Raw genomic sequence first — 16,418 nt, forward strand, 5'->3', positions numbered from 1 at the left:
AACGTCCATGTAACAGCTCAGACTCATGCCTCCTCCTACACAGGTGTCCTGTGTATTATTATTATTATTGCAGTGACTGCAGCACGTTACACTCTTGGCACAGAGAGAAGCTTAGAAATTGAAACCTTTCCTCCTCCACTGCTCAATCCCCTCCGGTCAAGTCCAGTGACAAGAACATAATGACTGCGTCACTCTATAAAGAGAAATACCACCAAATCCTCTGAATCGTAATTACACTAAATTGTGAGATAAGTGAGAGAGAGGTGGGGGGAGGGGGTGACCATGGTGACCGTTACAAACAAATCCCAGCATGTGGCTGGCCAGACTGTGAGACATGAGTCTATGGAAAAAGACGGCAGACATGTTGCTGCTGTTAGCTGCGTCGTTAACCCGCTCATGGGACGTTTTAGTCAGCCCGGAGCTGTACGTGACTTTAAGTGAAGAACTAAGTGGACTGACTGGCTGTGAATGATATGAGCTCATTCTTCTAAAAATAAAGCGTGTAGTTCTAATGACAGTGAACCGTGAAGCCTCAGCGTACAACACTTCTGAAGCTAAAGGATCTTTGTGTTTACTCCTTATAAATCTGACTAAATAAGAACAGAACTGTAACGTGATCACACACACAGCAGATTATTAAAGCCATCTTATGAAGAACAGCTGCTACAGGTTCATGCACAGACTGGATACAACCCGAGGAGGTTTACAACAAACACCGCTTTACGGCTGTTGATCCACATTGATTGTTTTTTGGATGAGTTGATTAAAGGTTTCTCTAGACTCTCTGGACGCTGGTTGTTGTGTAGAGCGACGTTTTAACCATGTCTCTGTCGTCATGTGGATGAGAAGCAGATTCAGGTGACACACGTTTCAGTCCATGGAGGACTACAAGGAACAGCAATGGCGCCGCCAGCTGTAATCCTGTATAGACTGTGCGTTCATTTTTTTTAAAAATGATTTTGTTTTAGTTTTTTTAACATCTAGAAAATAAAACGGTGTCAACAGTAAATCCTGTCTTATTTTTTGGCTGCATCCACTCACTAATGTTATGAGTCTAGACTGAAGAGGAGAGCAGGAGATAAAGGAGGGTTTGGTGCTTTGATGCACAGTGTTGACTCTGCAGATGTGGAGCGCTGATGAAGTTCGTTCTACAAGAGTTTGATGTAACGTTCAGAGGCAGAAGGAACTTATAGGCAGGAACACCATTTCATTTTATTATCTCGTGTGGTTTGTTGATTGTTTATTGCTGCAGCTTGGTTTGGTCTTGATGTTGAATATTGTCATTAGTATCTTTAGGAGTTAGGAGACAACTGCTCTTACGATGACGATGCTAAATGAGGGAATCTTTCACTGCACGTTTCTTAGGGATATTCAATATAGTATATAATAGTATATTGTAGCCTGTTATTTAGCTGCTGTTGCTGGTTGCTCTTTGAAATACATGTGGTAAGATAATCAGTTTTATGGTGGTGTTGTGCCATAACTTTAGCGCTAAAAAACACTAATCAATCCCCTCTCTCTCTCTCTCTCTTGCTCGCTCACTCGTTCAATGAGTAGACATACTGTATGTGTGTGTAGGAAACCTAAAGGGAGCCTACAAGCAGACAGGTGGTTGTTGTGCATACTATGAAATATAATCCCACTGGTGCCACTGAGGAACAGAACTGCTCTGCATTCACCAAAGAATAAAAGATCTCTGGAGGCTTTATAAACATGATGTCTGTCTATCATAATCTAAAACTTTTACCTCATAATTACAAGATCCAATTCTGATAATTATGTGAAAGCTCATAATTATGAAATAGTGTTCTCGTAATTATGAAAAAAAGGTGAGGGTGGTTATCAATAATTGGCATTTGAGAAGACAGAATCCTGATATCGCGGCCTGATTTAATTCCCTGGTTTGAGGCAGTGACAGGTATTAATGTGTGTTGTGTAGTGATGTGGATAGCGTCACCGTTTTATTGTTTTTATTTCATGTCATGTTTTTATGTATTTCTTAAATGTTTTTACTGTACAGCACTGTGTAACCCGGGTTTCCAAATGTGCTATATAAATAAAGTTTTACTTACTTACTATAGAGAGCCGCAGCAGTGAGTCATAAACCCAGAAATGAGTTAGCATTTCCCTCATCCTGAAGTATCTAGGTTCTTAGAATGGGTTTAAGGTCAAACAAGCTCAAGACATTTTCATATTTTATTCTACGACTGCTGTTGGAGAGTTTATATAGTAGTGACTAATAGAGACAATACAATATGCGTAATAAGTATTATATTGATGTAATGAACAGTAGGTTTGGGCTGATATTCAATAATCTCAAATATTGCGATATTTCCCATCATGCAATATTCTTCTGTATTTTCTATTGTTTTACACAGTCTGATCTGCTTCAATGCTTTGCTCATGTCATGTGACAAAATAAAACTTTGAACTGCTGTTTAGTGGCATTTACTGACATTGTACACATTTGTATTATTCTATTATATTTCATTTTTTAATGTTTCTATCTATATTTAAGCTACCTGACCTGCAGCACTGGCATATTTTTTCTTCTTCTTTGTTTCTTGTTATAACCCAAAACAGCAAAGCAAATTCCTTGTATGTGAAAACCTGATTCTGATTCAATAACAATAAAATACAAGTGATAATATTGTATATCAGGATATTTGGGCCTGACTTTTGATTTGATTTGATGTGATTTTGAACTGTTGATGTTGCCCAAGTCTATTGCACAGTCATCTGAAGTCCCTGGGATTCATCAGGCAGAGATGAATCATGCATTGAAGTATGAAGATGTTGCAACGGCAACATGGCTGCAGTTCCTAACCAGGTCACAGAATACAGTCTAACACCTGATATGTCCTAATTATCAGATCTTTTCTTGTTTGAATAAGATAATAAGAGCATGTTCAGAGCAACACCAGAACAGTGAGGGCTGCAGCACAAAAACAAAACAACAAATAAACCAATAAATGATGAACCTGGCTCATAATGCATTACAACATCCTCACAGAAGACGAGCTCACAATCACCAACACCAGCCTGGCCTGTTGATACCAGGCAGGTTGGTCCATGGATTCAGACTCTGACTCTACCATCTACTGCCTCAGCACAGATCCAGATCCATCAGACCAGGTCTTCAGCTGTCCAGTGTTCGTGAGTCTGTGCCCACTGCGGCCTCAGGTCTCTGGTCTTGGTGACAGGAAGTGGAACCTGACGTGGTCTAATGCTGTTGTAGGTTGGACGTGTTGTTCACTCTGAAGCTTTTCTACTCAGCACAGTTGTAAAGGTTATCTGAGGTACCGTAGCCTTTCTGCCAGCTCCAGCCAGTCTGTCCATTCTCCTCTGACCTCTGACCTCTCTCATCAACACAGAGCTGCTGCTCACTGGATGCTTTTGTTGTTGCTCCATTCAGAGTAAAAACTCTAGACATTGCTGTGTCTGTCCAGCAGCCCTTTGCTGCATGTCATCCTCTCTCTCTCTCCCTGACTTTCCTGTCTCTCTCTTGCTGCAACTGTCAGATGCCAAAAAATAACAGCACAAAATCTACTAAAGATCTACAGCACAATAGTGTGTGCAAAAAGTGAAGGGGTCTGAATACTTGTTGTTAGACCTACAGAAACTCTTGGCCCACTGTAATTGTGGACAGTGGTGTCTCCACTTTAAGTCACCACATGTCCTCACTGATACATATGTAGAGGACAGCCTTGCTCTCACACAGGCTGCCACAGAACACCGTGCTGTCTTTGATGTGGCTCTTCTTTATTATCCTGACCTATATCCAGCTCTTGGACCGCTCCTGCAGTATTACATCACCTCAGCCCACTCCAAATCACCCTCAAAATCCCAGCGCAACACGAGAGAGGAAAATAAAGGAAGTGGACTGGCCCCTCTGCAACATGTCCTCATGGAACTTTTCACTCAGCTCGCACTGCACCGGCCTGTCGGCACAGTTTACACACGCAGGAGGAAAGACATTTGTCTGCAGCTCTCAGACATGTTCACTGCAGCCTCCTCACCTCCGCCATGACGTCAGAGAACACGGAGAGGTGAGGGAGGCTGGAGGAGAAGCAGACAGTGAGCTGTTTCTCCTCCAACACAGTCAAAAGATAACCAAACAACTGTCGGTACAGCCGCCCGCAGAAAGCTGCAACATCTCACCTCTGATGCTCTCTTGTCTCAACAGTGGGTCACTTTTATTAATTGTGCCGACTGAACAACAAACGAGGCACAAAGCATTAATACGTTTTTGTTTAGCGCACAGACGTGGATGTCGGGAGTCACGGAAAATCTGAAGGCCATCCGTCAGTTTAACAGAGTGGTGCAGAGTCAGACGGCAGGTTCTCTGGCGTCACACTCATGCAGGCGGACGCACGGACTATATCACGGAGGTGACAAAATTCCCCTCAGAGCAACACGTCTTACCATCCGGCACGTTACGGATGTAAGGCCTTGGAGAGTCTTGCCAGTTCAGCCTTCAGAACAAAATTACAGCCACGAGAAGTCGTCTGTCTGAGGATGACAATCAGCTCTGCAGCAGTCTGCCCTGATGTAAGCACCCGGTTTAAATCCAAGGAGGGAGGTCTGAGTTCAGGCTACAGCAGGTCATTTCACATCAGTTTATTTTCTTGTCAATGGTTTGTCCATATTTTAATTGTAACTGTCTAATTCTGTAAAATTGCATTTTTCATATTTGCCTGTTTAGGATCAACTCAGCTGATTCATGTGGTGTCGACGTGAAGAGTGACACACTGTCAGTGTCTATTTATCTTTTCTCTCATAATCTGACTTGTTTTTGAAAATGAAATATTATAAATTGCATATGTCTTATCATTATTAAAATTTTTACGACCCTGTCTGTTAAAATAATGGACAACAAGAAAGTCTGACGCAACTGAATTGAACTGAATAATGGGGTGAAAACAAAGCTTCACCGAGATCCTCTGCATCTGATGAGAAGATCCACTTTCATATATTCAAACTGTGGTTGTGATGGCGGTGGAAACAGTTCATGTTGTCGCTCAGACATATGAAAAGAAAACCTAATGATGTTATTTAAATTTAAACTAAATAATTTTGACAAAGGACAATGCTTCGGCGTGACTTGGCCTCGTGTGTCTTACCTGCCAGGTCTTCTTTAGAGGAGGCGATGCGAGGGGAGCTGTTGCCGGGTTCAATCTTCAGAGACAACCTGCAACACAAACGGTTTCGTCAGACACACCAGCCCAGTGCTGCTCTCTGATCAGCTGATGGTTACTACTGTGCAGACAGAGACCCACTCACTGCTGCTATATTAAGTCCAGCGGTTTAATTACAGAGTTAATTAACCAGAAAATTATGCGGTAAGTATGGGTCTAAGCTCCATCTCTGAACTGCTAAGAAAAGAGCTAATTACAGGCCTTTTTAGTGCAGCTGCAATTTATTTACCCAAAGATAATTAAAGAAAAATCTGAACCAGCCTCTGGTGCGTCTCACTGAGCATTAGTCATTATTTGGATCTGCAAGATTCACAGGTATGTGTGACTCGAAAGATAACATTCGCTGGTTTAACTCTTATTTCCAGCCAATCAGCCGTCTAACTGCCTGTCCACACAGGAAGTGTTTCACTCACACTCTACACGTATTATTGTGACCTGAGGCATATTTTTACGTTTCAAGTTTATTTCTTCCATTTTATTCTCATAGCTACAGTGATGGTGTGTTGGGCTCTGAGCGCTGCCAGAATGTGGCTGACCTACACCCAGAACTGTCCCTGAACACATCCTGTGTAACACTGACAGAGCTGCAGCCTGTGTAGATTGTGACATTGTGTCACAGGTCACTCACAATACTCGTCTTATATTTGGCTCTTTATCCTACACATGTTGGAGATTTGTGGTGACCATGCGCATATTTAATATGTATGATGATTTTAACTTGAATATTGAAAATTAAAGACTTCAGATAATTAGCTTAGCATTTGCTCTTTAGATAGAATTTCTACTGAACCTCTTAGACAAAAGCTGCTTCTGCCTTTTCTTAATTTGTCTTGGTGGCTGACAAAATATCATGCATGGCAAAACACATGTGCATCATTACAACCGGATCCATGACATCACAGCAGGTCACCTCACTGTCAGTTCTGCAGACAGCACAGACATGATCACATTTCCTGCCTGATGTTTTGTGTTTTTTAACATCTTGGAATCATGTAGGAAATAAGAATGTTTGTGTGACCAGTGTGTCACTAGTTAGACTAATTGTGTGTGTGGACTTGGAGTAGCCACATATTCCAGCATGCATTTTGCATCATCCAGTGGCAAAGAGCCAGGTTCACAGCTGATGTCATTTTTATCATACAACTGTTATTATGACACTTTATACCAAAGTTGGTTCCAACCAAATAATTTGCTTGGACCAGAGTCATTCCATGAGTGCTGATATATACAGTATAACAGCACTGGAACTTTTAACTACATGTTCTATTAACTGTTAATTAATGGTCATTATCTGTCTTAGATTGTAAATATTTCCAGAAATAACATTTGAATTAAATGACGTTTGGTCGTCAGAAGAGGATGAAGGGAAGAAGCCTGGATACTTCGGCGCACACCTCCAGGTGCGCTCATATGACATCATCAGATCAGGAAAATGTTTGTATTGCTTAGCAACAGTCCAGTACCAGTCCAGTTGCTGAACGATTTGTGTTGGCGTAGCGTAAAGAAACTAATCATAATCCGTTGTTGCTTATTACTTTTAACTAATATGGAGCTTGTAACACTGCTGCCTCGTACCGATGAGCGAATCACAGCCGTGCTGATATTCAGAACAACATCACTCCCTGTGATAGACTGTGTAAATAGTGCATAAGTTATGGTTGGAAATAGTCAACTGTATTTGAGACAAATCTCAGTGTGAATCCAGCATTATGAATATTGGCTATTTTGCCAATTGAAGTTAAATTGTCATCAAAGCTGGGCTCCTGGGTGAAGCTGGCCTTGATAACAGGGAGCAGAATAGTGTTAAGACATTGGAAATCCAAAGAGCGTATCAGTTTTAATGAATGGAGGGACGAACTGGCTAAGATGTCTTCTTGTGGGCAGCTTATTCCCAGGGCTACTAACAGTCTTGTAGTATTTCGGAAGGTATGGGGCCCGTATCTGATTGCAATAAGTACAGGTGATCGCCAGGCTGACTGATGTTCAGGTATTTCATCCCTTAATAAAAAAATTTGTTTCCTCATATCCAATATGTTCAATTTTTTGTCTTCAAAGTACATCTGTAACTGAAAAAAAGCAATTAAGAGGTTTATTATCACATGCTGAGTTTGGTTCTACCAGTACAGGAATGAGTCCAGATAAATGTTATTCTTTGGTAAATGGAATTCTGCCCCTCATCACCACATTTGGAAAGTATTTCTTGAAACATTGGGTGGAAGGAACTGTGGGCAAAATAGTCATTAATTATTGAGAGTGGGTTTGGTTGTGTTTATGAATGACTGTTTAAATGGCTCCAAAGAAAAACACAAGGGGAGTGCCATACAAAATTCAAACACAATCTGTCATGTGTAATGTCCACATTACATCATACAGCCAGCCTGGTTTGATCTGTGCATCTGTTTTCTCTCTCGTCACCGCTGTCATTACTAATGCTCTGTGACCATCTCACCATCTCAGCCCAGGGAACAGGCTCCACAGTTTCCAGCAGAGCTGCACGACACACAGACTGTACTCATTTACAACTACACTGATTCATGTTACAAACTCTCTTTGGCACTTTGTCTTAAACTGCTGTGTGTGTTATTGTTCCTGTGGACCAGAGTTTACATGTCTTATTATGTTGCATTTGCAGAGAGTGTGAGAGAAGTATTGTTCATTTTGTTTACAAAAATTGTACAGAAATATATTTGTCAACAACCATAATAACCACAATAGGTGTGACTAAATGTCTTTATAGTATTGTTGGAGAAAAGGAAGGTTGGCTCAGCCAGCTTTAGACAGTGATGGGGAGAGTACATGGTGGTACCAGCTGACTATACGTAAAGATGGACATAGCCTCTGTGACGTCACACGCAGGTTTCTGAAGGGCTGCTCCTTCGTTGCCATCTCGGCAGTGTCTGACTCCGCCCCTAACTCCCGGCTAATACAAAAATTCTAAAAGAGGTGGGGCGTGTGTGGAGCTGAGACCCACTTGTCACTCAAAGAGGCCACGCCCTCAATTATACATAACTTTAAGTCTTAATAAAATGTCAACAGGTGAGTTATATAAACAGTTGTCATGAAGGAGGAAATTAGCTCTCGAGACCAAAACTGTTTTTGGACCAGGCTGTAAACATGTTTATTTCTGCTGTAAAGTTGGACATTTAAACATGGGATTCCATGGTGACTGACTCACAATGGAGCCAATGGTCATTAAAGGGAACTGCAGGTTTTGGTTCTTCAGTGTTGGCTTCATTTTTCAGAAAGAAGTAACAGGTCAACATGGACCCACTTTAAATACAATGCTGCAGAGAAAATAAGGGAGTGTGGTGTAACATTACTGTTAGGAGATCAGCTCTGGAGGGAAGAATACCACAACCACCTGAGGAGACACGTCAAGGTGCACCACACAGGAACTGAGGTAATGGTAACGATGTTTAATGACGTTAATTTTTTTTTAACTTATATCAATTTAAGTTACGTCATCAATCAGCATTTCACACCAACGGGACATTGCTACATTGTTTGCTAGAAGTTTATCCAAAGTGAAAAGTCAGCAGGCCGGCCAGTTAAATTGAATAACGTCTAGCTCTGTTTTAGATAAGCTATTCATGCTGAAGCACATACATACACATTTGATAGTAAGGCCTTGATGATGCTGGCAACATGTAGTCTATTTGTGATATCTAGTTATTAAAATGCACAGCTTAAAAAATGCAACAATTTTCTTCCTCTGTTACAGCACTACTGAATTAAATTTTCCATCCGTTCAGAAAAAAACAATGATGTATAAAGGTGTGCTGAGTCAGATATTGCGAAAGTATTAAAAGAACTGGACAGTGTATTTTCTCTAAAAGAAGAAAAACCGCACTTACACCTGTTGGTTTGCGCTACATCACATGTTTCGTTGCTCTAATTGGTTGGTCTGTGATAACACCCTTTGATTAGAGATTCCAGACACATTCACAAATGCATATTGACTGCACACAAACCATATACAGACCAGATGCAGTCTCTGCAAAGCTGAATTGGATGGATAAAATTTTATTTGAAAGCTGAAGTTTCTGAAGTTTGAATAAAATAATCCTTCTTGGTCTTGACTAAAACTAGACTAAAATGTCAGTGGGTTTATTTACCAATGACAAGACTGGAAATTGATTCAAAGTAAAGAAGATGAGGTTGAAATATTATAGACTTTTTATTTCAGGACTAAGACTTAATCTAAAAACAGCTGACAAAATTAACACCAGAAAGAAGCTACATTTTCTACACAAACATATTAGACTTCTTAACATCAGCAATGTGAACATTTATCACAACATAAACCTAAACATATTAAACCTGAGCATATTGTTACCTACTGATTTTATACAGAGGAGTAATTGTGATCATGAAGAAGATTTCAATTGAAATGTAAAAACCAGGCCTGATCCAATATAAACTGAAAGAACAAACTGTCAGAGCAGAGCCTAATATCCAATGATGGATTTTTACTTAGCTAGCCTGAAACATTGAGTCTTATTTATTTTTCCTAGAACTCAGGCATATATATTTCAATAAAAACACATATGTATACTGAACTTGATTGATATTTGAAATGAAATAAAACTGTTATTAATATGTGGTTGACCCCATCTGATACAAAGAGAAGGTTCCAATTTAGGCCACTTAAAGCTTTTGTTCTGAGGAAAGTGCTGAAGAAGGTTACATGATGACCATCTGTTATTCACACTGCAGGACAATCCAAAGGTCCCCACAGGATTTTTTCCCTTTGAGGTGTAGTTTGGCTCTGGAATCCAAGCACCATTAAGACTGAGGCAGACTAGAGTGTTTGCTGGAACTGCCAGCTTAAGTCCATGAAACTTGTTACCAGTGTTTTTATTTTATGTTTCTCTTGGTGGTGTAAAAATAGAAGCTAGGGCTGACGGGGCTCAGACATGTTTGGCTGGTGAATTGTACTGATGTCTCCTGGCTCTAAACTGCTCACCACTATGATTTGTGATTGCACAAGTCACTTGGGGCCAGCGCAACAAGATGTAAACATACAGCACGCACAGAGCAACATTAGCATTCAAATGCATCTTGAATGAATGCTGATGTGAGCGCTGAGACTGAAGCAGACAGTAAATTTGCAGGCTGTAAAACCAAACCAAAAGCTGGAAAATTCTAAAACTGGGAAAAGTGCAGAGGTGAGGATGATTCTCTCTGTGTTTGTCACTACAAGTGACAACTTTCACATTACGAGTTGTCATTTGATACATAGTTGATATAAAGACCCATAGTTCTTGCTGCCGTAACCCATCTCACTTGTGGCGTTCCTCAAGGGTCTATCCTTGGCCCATTATTATTTTGATTCTATATGTTCCTACTGGGTCACTTCATCCTTAAGAAGAATATCCAATTTCATTGTGATTCATATGATATACAGCGGAATATTCCACTGTCGGCTAATGTGAAACATGTTGCCTTATTTAACTCTGTGTTTTGATGCTCAAGTAAAGAGGGTTGTTCAGTCTTGCTTTATGCACAGAAATATTTAAAAAAGATCTTATCTAACAAAGCTCTGATTTGAGTTGTTAATGCCTTTGACTCTTCATGTTTAGACTTCTGTGATGCCCCTTACTCATGTCTTGGCCAAAGGATACCGTAGCGAACCACATTGCTGAACTTATTGATTTTTTTAGGTGTCTAAAATATGTTTTTCCTGCTGTCTCTATCCACAGCAGAACATTGCTTAGCTTCTGAGCTAGTACTCCCGGCTGCCACTTCAAACTAGGAGGGCACCAAACCAGATCTACTGCAGATAATACACTGACTATGTATGAGTACCTCATACAACCCACATCAAATAACCCAAACTATCACTTTAACAGTCACTTTTCTTCAGGGATAGACAGAGCTCCACCAGCACAAAGAGAGCCAACGTTAAATCAGGAACTTGCAGTGAAGTCGGCCTAGTTGATGCATTTTATACCCTAATAATAAGGAATTCACATATTACTCAACTGTACATAAAACAAGCAGTAGACTTTGTTCTGACCCCTACAATTTGATTAGGTAAGTGCTGTACTATTGGGGATGTTATTATATCAGATCATGTTCCCATTTTTATAGGTCACCACCCTAGTTTAAAAAAACTTCTTTAAGAAAAACTGAATTATTTCCCTGGTATATCCCCTAGTCTATTATGCGACCCTGGGAAAGCTTACATCCATGGACTAATTATGATACACACCTTTTGTGGGGCAAAAGATTTCTGAATTGGTTAACAAACCTTAATGCTATTTGGCTAATCTCCTTGAAACAGGGCCTATACCCACAATATTCCACATATTAGACATTCAAAGGGAACTCTGAACCATAATAAATAAAATCAATATTTTTAAAATATTTTGCAAGCAGCTGTATGCCTCGCAATTCACTTCTCATTCATGCTTTACATGATTTCTTTTTCAAAAGGAACTTTACCAAAATTACAAACCAGCAAAGAGAAAATCTATGTAGACCTTAAACTCAAAGAGAAGTTAAGAACTGTGTTCAATTACTCCCTAACAACAAAGCACCTGGCCCTGATTGGTTCAACGTAAATTTGATAAAAAGTTCGACACTATCTTATTCAAGCGAGTGAGCCCTGACACTGAGAAAGCTTTTGACCGTCTGGAATGGCCCTACTTTTTTTCCACGCTTCATAAATAAAATAAATAGTACAATTTCCACGCTTCATAAATTTGGTCTAGAGGAAAACTTTATATCATTAAATGGATTCAGAGCTTGTATACCTCACCTCTCTTGGCTGTCATTACCAAGAGACTCAGGTTTAGTAATTTTAGTATTGAGCTGCCCACTGAGCCCACTACTCTTTGTCTTGGCAATGGAACCATTAGCTGCAATCAAATGAAAAGATGCATAACAGGAATTAAATTACCATCAGCTTTAAATTTCACTATACACTGATGCCATTTTGATTTATATAGACTCGCCCAAAACAATCACTCCCAATTCATAATGCTAATCAGTTGACAGTGGTTCTTCTCTTTTTCTCTAAGAGTGAAGCCATGGCAAACATCTCATGACCATTTGCTGTTACCCAGCAGGTTTCTGTTATGTAAGTATAAAAGTCTCCCCATGGTTAAAAGATCTTTACAGACCTAACTTTTCAACTTTCCCCTCCTACAAACCATAAATCGTGATCTCGATAGGTGGTGAGGCCTGCCCCTATCCTTACTAGCTTGCATCCATCTGATCAAATTGATCGTTCTCACACATGTCCTGTATTTCTTTCAAATGTTTCCAATCATGCTGGCGAATACATAGTTAAGTTTAGTCCTATAATTTAATTTATTTGGTGCCAAAAAAGACCAAGGCTAAGATAAATGACCCTAATTCTACCTGGCTCAACTGTGAAAGAGCTTATTTAGATGGATGGCAGCAAGTCAGGAAACTAGAAGGATACAGTAATTGTTTCTTCTTCATGAAAACCCTGACTTCCCACCTGGCCTTTGGGCTGAATGCATCAAAGTAGTTGGAGACATGGTTCAGGGAGGTTCAATCCTCACATTCCAGCAAGTAAAAAGAAAGTTTAGTGTCACTAATGATGACTTCCTTAAAATTCTACAGGTTCTGACAAATTCATTACCAAACTGCTATGAAACCTCAAGGCAGACAACTCTGATAAAGTTAAAGGCAAGTGGGAATCTGATCTGGGCGCAATAACAGAACCAGTGGCCTGGAATGCCTTGTGCAGCCAACCTTCCAGTGTCCGACATTGAATTCAGCCTGGGAGAGGCAATTTACAATGAAGCCAGGCACAGAATGAATCCAGAGCTATCAGATCTTTGTACTAAATGTCAATCTGCTATTGGTTAATTTCTTCATTGTTTCTGGAGCTGACTCCATGTCTGGTGGTATTGGATTTCAATTATTCAACAGCTTACCAAAATCTTTAAGCATCCTCTATGTCTTGGAGCAAGGACTTGCCTGCTGGGACTGGATGATGAATTACCTGTACCAGAGACCTTTTGCTTATCTTATTGTACTCTGCTCAGAAATGTATCCTAGTTATGTTAATGACTGAAAAAGTTCCCTCTCTTAATCAATGGCTGCATACTGATGGCTGGCCATCATGATGATACAAGTATCATTGCTTTTGAAACTTTTTCCAGCTTTTTCCAGCTCTTATTCTGCAAGATCTGGGAGCCACCCTTTAGATACCTGGGAGCCACTAAGGCTCAAAGGATAAGGTCAGGACAAATAGACCTGGCCTGGAAAAAAGATGTGGAAATATAGCATGGAATGATATTGATCTGGGTAGTGATGTGCATGCACTTTTCTTTTCTATCTCAGTTGTTTTCTCTCCTTTTATTTTTTGTGTATGTCGGTATTTCCTGTTTTAGGTTCATTTAGTTTTGCATTTTTTTATTTCTGCTTTGCAAAAAATGTTGAATAAAAATTAATTTGAAAAAAGTATTTTTTGACATTATTAAGGTTTAAAATGTCTTATCAACATTGTTGTGACACACACATTGGTGGGGAGGGACAGTCGTCTGGAGAGGGGTTAGAGGAGTTCACAGTTGTTTCTATTTTATTAGAGGGGGGGGGGGCTCACAGTGCCAGACTTTGGTTTAATGTGATCTCCAGACAACATTGTGGTGCTGAACTGTTGAGGATCAGTAGTATCAGTGGCAGTGTCAGCTGTTTAGCTCTTTTTGCATTTAAAACTAATGCTGACAAGAATACAACCTAATTCTAAATTCATGCAGCGTCTAAATTTTAGTTTAGTTTAGTATCTTGTTTGATCCTATTGATGCAGGCCTATTGTTTTCCATTGCATCATCTCGAGGAATGGAAACTGGTGGAGCAGAATATAATTTACTGCCTCTCAGCAGTGCCTCCATCATGCTGGACGTAGCCAGCTGACCCTGGAGTGACTCTGGATTTAACACATTATTGACTTACAGAGCCGACAACAGGCTCAGAGGACGCCTACACACATGTTCTGCAGAAAAGCTCCTCTCACATTTCAACTTCAAGTCAAACGCACAGGTCTGGAAAGTGTATTTCCTTTCTGACTGACGTCAGTGTGTGTATGCTCAGGTTAATGGTGACCTCTGAAAGGCTGTGGTCATTGTGCAGCTCCCCATGGGCTGTTTGTCTTTCTCTGCTTGCATATTTTAGACTGCAGCAAACATTTAGATAAGCATTTTAGCTAGGTGAGTCTCTCAGTGTTAAACACTATATCGCTGTTGATAACTGTTCTTCCCAAAAGTTAAATGTTGTTAAAATGAAAAGACTGAGAACAGCTTTTAGAGAGAAAAACTAGAAAACTCCTAAACCAACCAACAAGAAAGTTGAATTCGTGGACATCTAATTTCAAATGTAACAATTAAAGCTGCAGTAATGAATCATTTTTCTGTTAATAATTGATAAAATGACTACATGTAATGTGCTTGTAGTGATCGTTCCCCTCAGCGTTAGTGAGCATTTTAGCCTCCTTTAGCTCAATGTTTCGGTTTTATAGCAAAACTGCTCCCATCAACCCACAACCACAGCAGACTGCAGTTTTTAGACAAACAAAGCTGCAGAACATTCAGCAGCTAAAGAGACAGATATTTTTCTCAGGAGTTGGTGGAGACCTAAAACAGAGGTAAAAGGAAAGTGAATGTTGGACTTTGATTTATCAAGACGACTCCACATGCATGGTAATATTGCTCTCTGTGTGCTGGATGTGTTGAGAGGAACTGCTTTCTAAAACGTTGCATTAACTTCACAGAGTGATAATAATTCAGTGTTGTGTTTAGTTGTCTAAACATCGATTAATGCAGCTTTAAAATATTGCCGCTAGGTAATATAATTACTTTCTTTCATATATTGCATGGTATTGTAGTTTCACCAGCATCACAACAACTTGGACATACCGAGGAGAGCCGGTGATAATAAACTGTTTTTTTAGGGAAGTCTGTCTTAGGACAGCCAATGTCTTCATCAGCTTTTTGCTGTGTCATTTCTGTTGATGTTTCTGGATTTGAACATTAAATAAATAATTGAATCAATAAAACTGAGTCTATTTAACAAAAAGTATTAGTAGCAGAAGTGGAGAAGAGTCACACGAGTGAGCAAACTGACTAAATAATTAGCTGTCATCAGTCATTATAATTCAAGACAGAGTGAGGCTGCAGCCTTTGCTGCTTCTGAACTCAGCTTGTATTTCGAGAGAGGAAGAGTTAGTTAATCTTGCTTCAAATCTGCCAATACAGACCGAACCTTTCAATAAAGTCATGATCATATTTATTATCCAAATGAAGGTCTTTTAATTAAGACTCATTAATAAGCCTAATGTATCATTTGAGCATACTCCTATCTACCACTGTAGTCTGACAAAAGTGAACCTATGAAATAAAGAGATGAAGTATAACCAGAGTCCTGAAATGACGCCCCACCCCAAAAATCAAGTGTTTAAATAAAGATAAAGTGTCACTGGCCCTGGCAGAGAGCCAGACCTATTCCTGAGGGAGGATCTGAGACACTGCCTGGTGCCTGAGAAAGTCATCAGTGCCTGCTGGATGAAGGAACTCCCTGTGGAGAAAGATAAAATCCGCTGCCTGTCGTTTTACATCCTGCTTCCTGTGCATTGACCCCCATGAATTTCGCGCCCACTTCCATGTTTCCATGTGCCACAGAAAAGCTTGTGACGTGACCAAAGTGAATGTCTTGGTATTCTGGTCATTAGAGAGCCAAAAGAAACCCTTGGGGAGTGTCCACAAAGGAAAGGGTTCATCCTCCGTTGACTACTGCCCCCACAATGCCAGGCACAAAGACAAAACTTACTTGAAGTTGTCGTCCTCCACAAACTTCTGGAGTTCCTCTATGTAGCGAACTGACAGCAGATACTTCTGGACATGTGGCAGAGTCACAAGATGATCTGAAGACAGAAAGGTTAGAGGAAGTCATGTAAGATAAAAAATCTGACGTTCTACGTACAGATTTTTCAGGAAACTGAGAAATTAAACTATATGAAAACCATGTGTGCTTTATGATGCTGACTCATTGATGATTCCTCAGAATGTCCACTTACATTAAAGACAGGCAGTCAACTACAAATGTCACCAGGTACCAAAATCAGAGTGTGCACACCCACATCTATCAGGATGTTCTTTTAGTGAGAGAAACGTGGAATACAAATGGAAATGACATAAAAATATGTAATCTTGGAAACAGCATCATATCAAGAGACAAAGAATGGTC

General features: G+C 40.0%; 1 protein-coding gene across 2 annotated transcripts in view; it reads right to left on the minus strand.

Annotated features, from left to right (window-relative positions):
* Nucleotides 1-16,418, minus strand: part of LOC130186927 (ras-specific guanine nucleotide-releasing factor RalGPS1-like) — a 105,894-nt gene that overhangs the window by 21,712 nt on the left and 67,764 nt on the right. For both annotated transcript variants that reach the window (XM_056404280.1, XM_056404281.1), the window contains exons 10-11: nt 16,002-16,095; nt 5,124-5,191 (exon numbers count right to left, since the gene is read on the minus strand). In XM_056404280.1, the coding sequence (XP_056260255.1) occupies nt 5,124-5,191; nt 16,002-16,095 (162 nt within the window). The remainder of the gene's footprint in view (nt 1-5,123; nt 5,192-16,001; nt 16,096-16,418) is intronic.

Source organism: Seriola aureovittata, chromosome 18 (genome assembly GCF_021018895.1).
Source record: "Seriola aureovittata isolate HTS-2021-v1 ecotype China chromosome 18, ASM2101889v1, whole genome shotgun sequence".
Taxonomy (NCBI): domain Eukaryota; kingdom Metazoa; phylum Chordata; class Actinopteri; order Carangiformes; family Carangidae; genus Seriola; species Seriola aureovittata.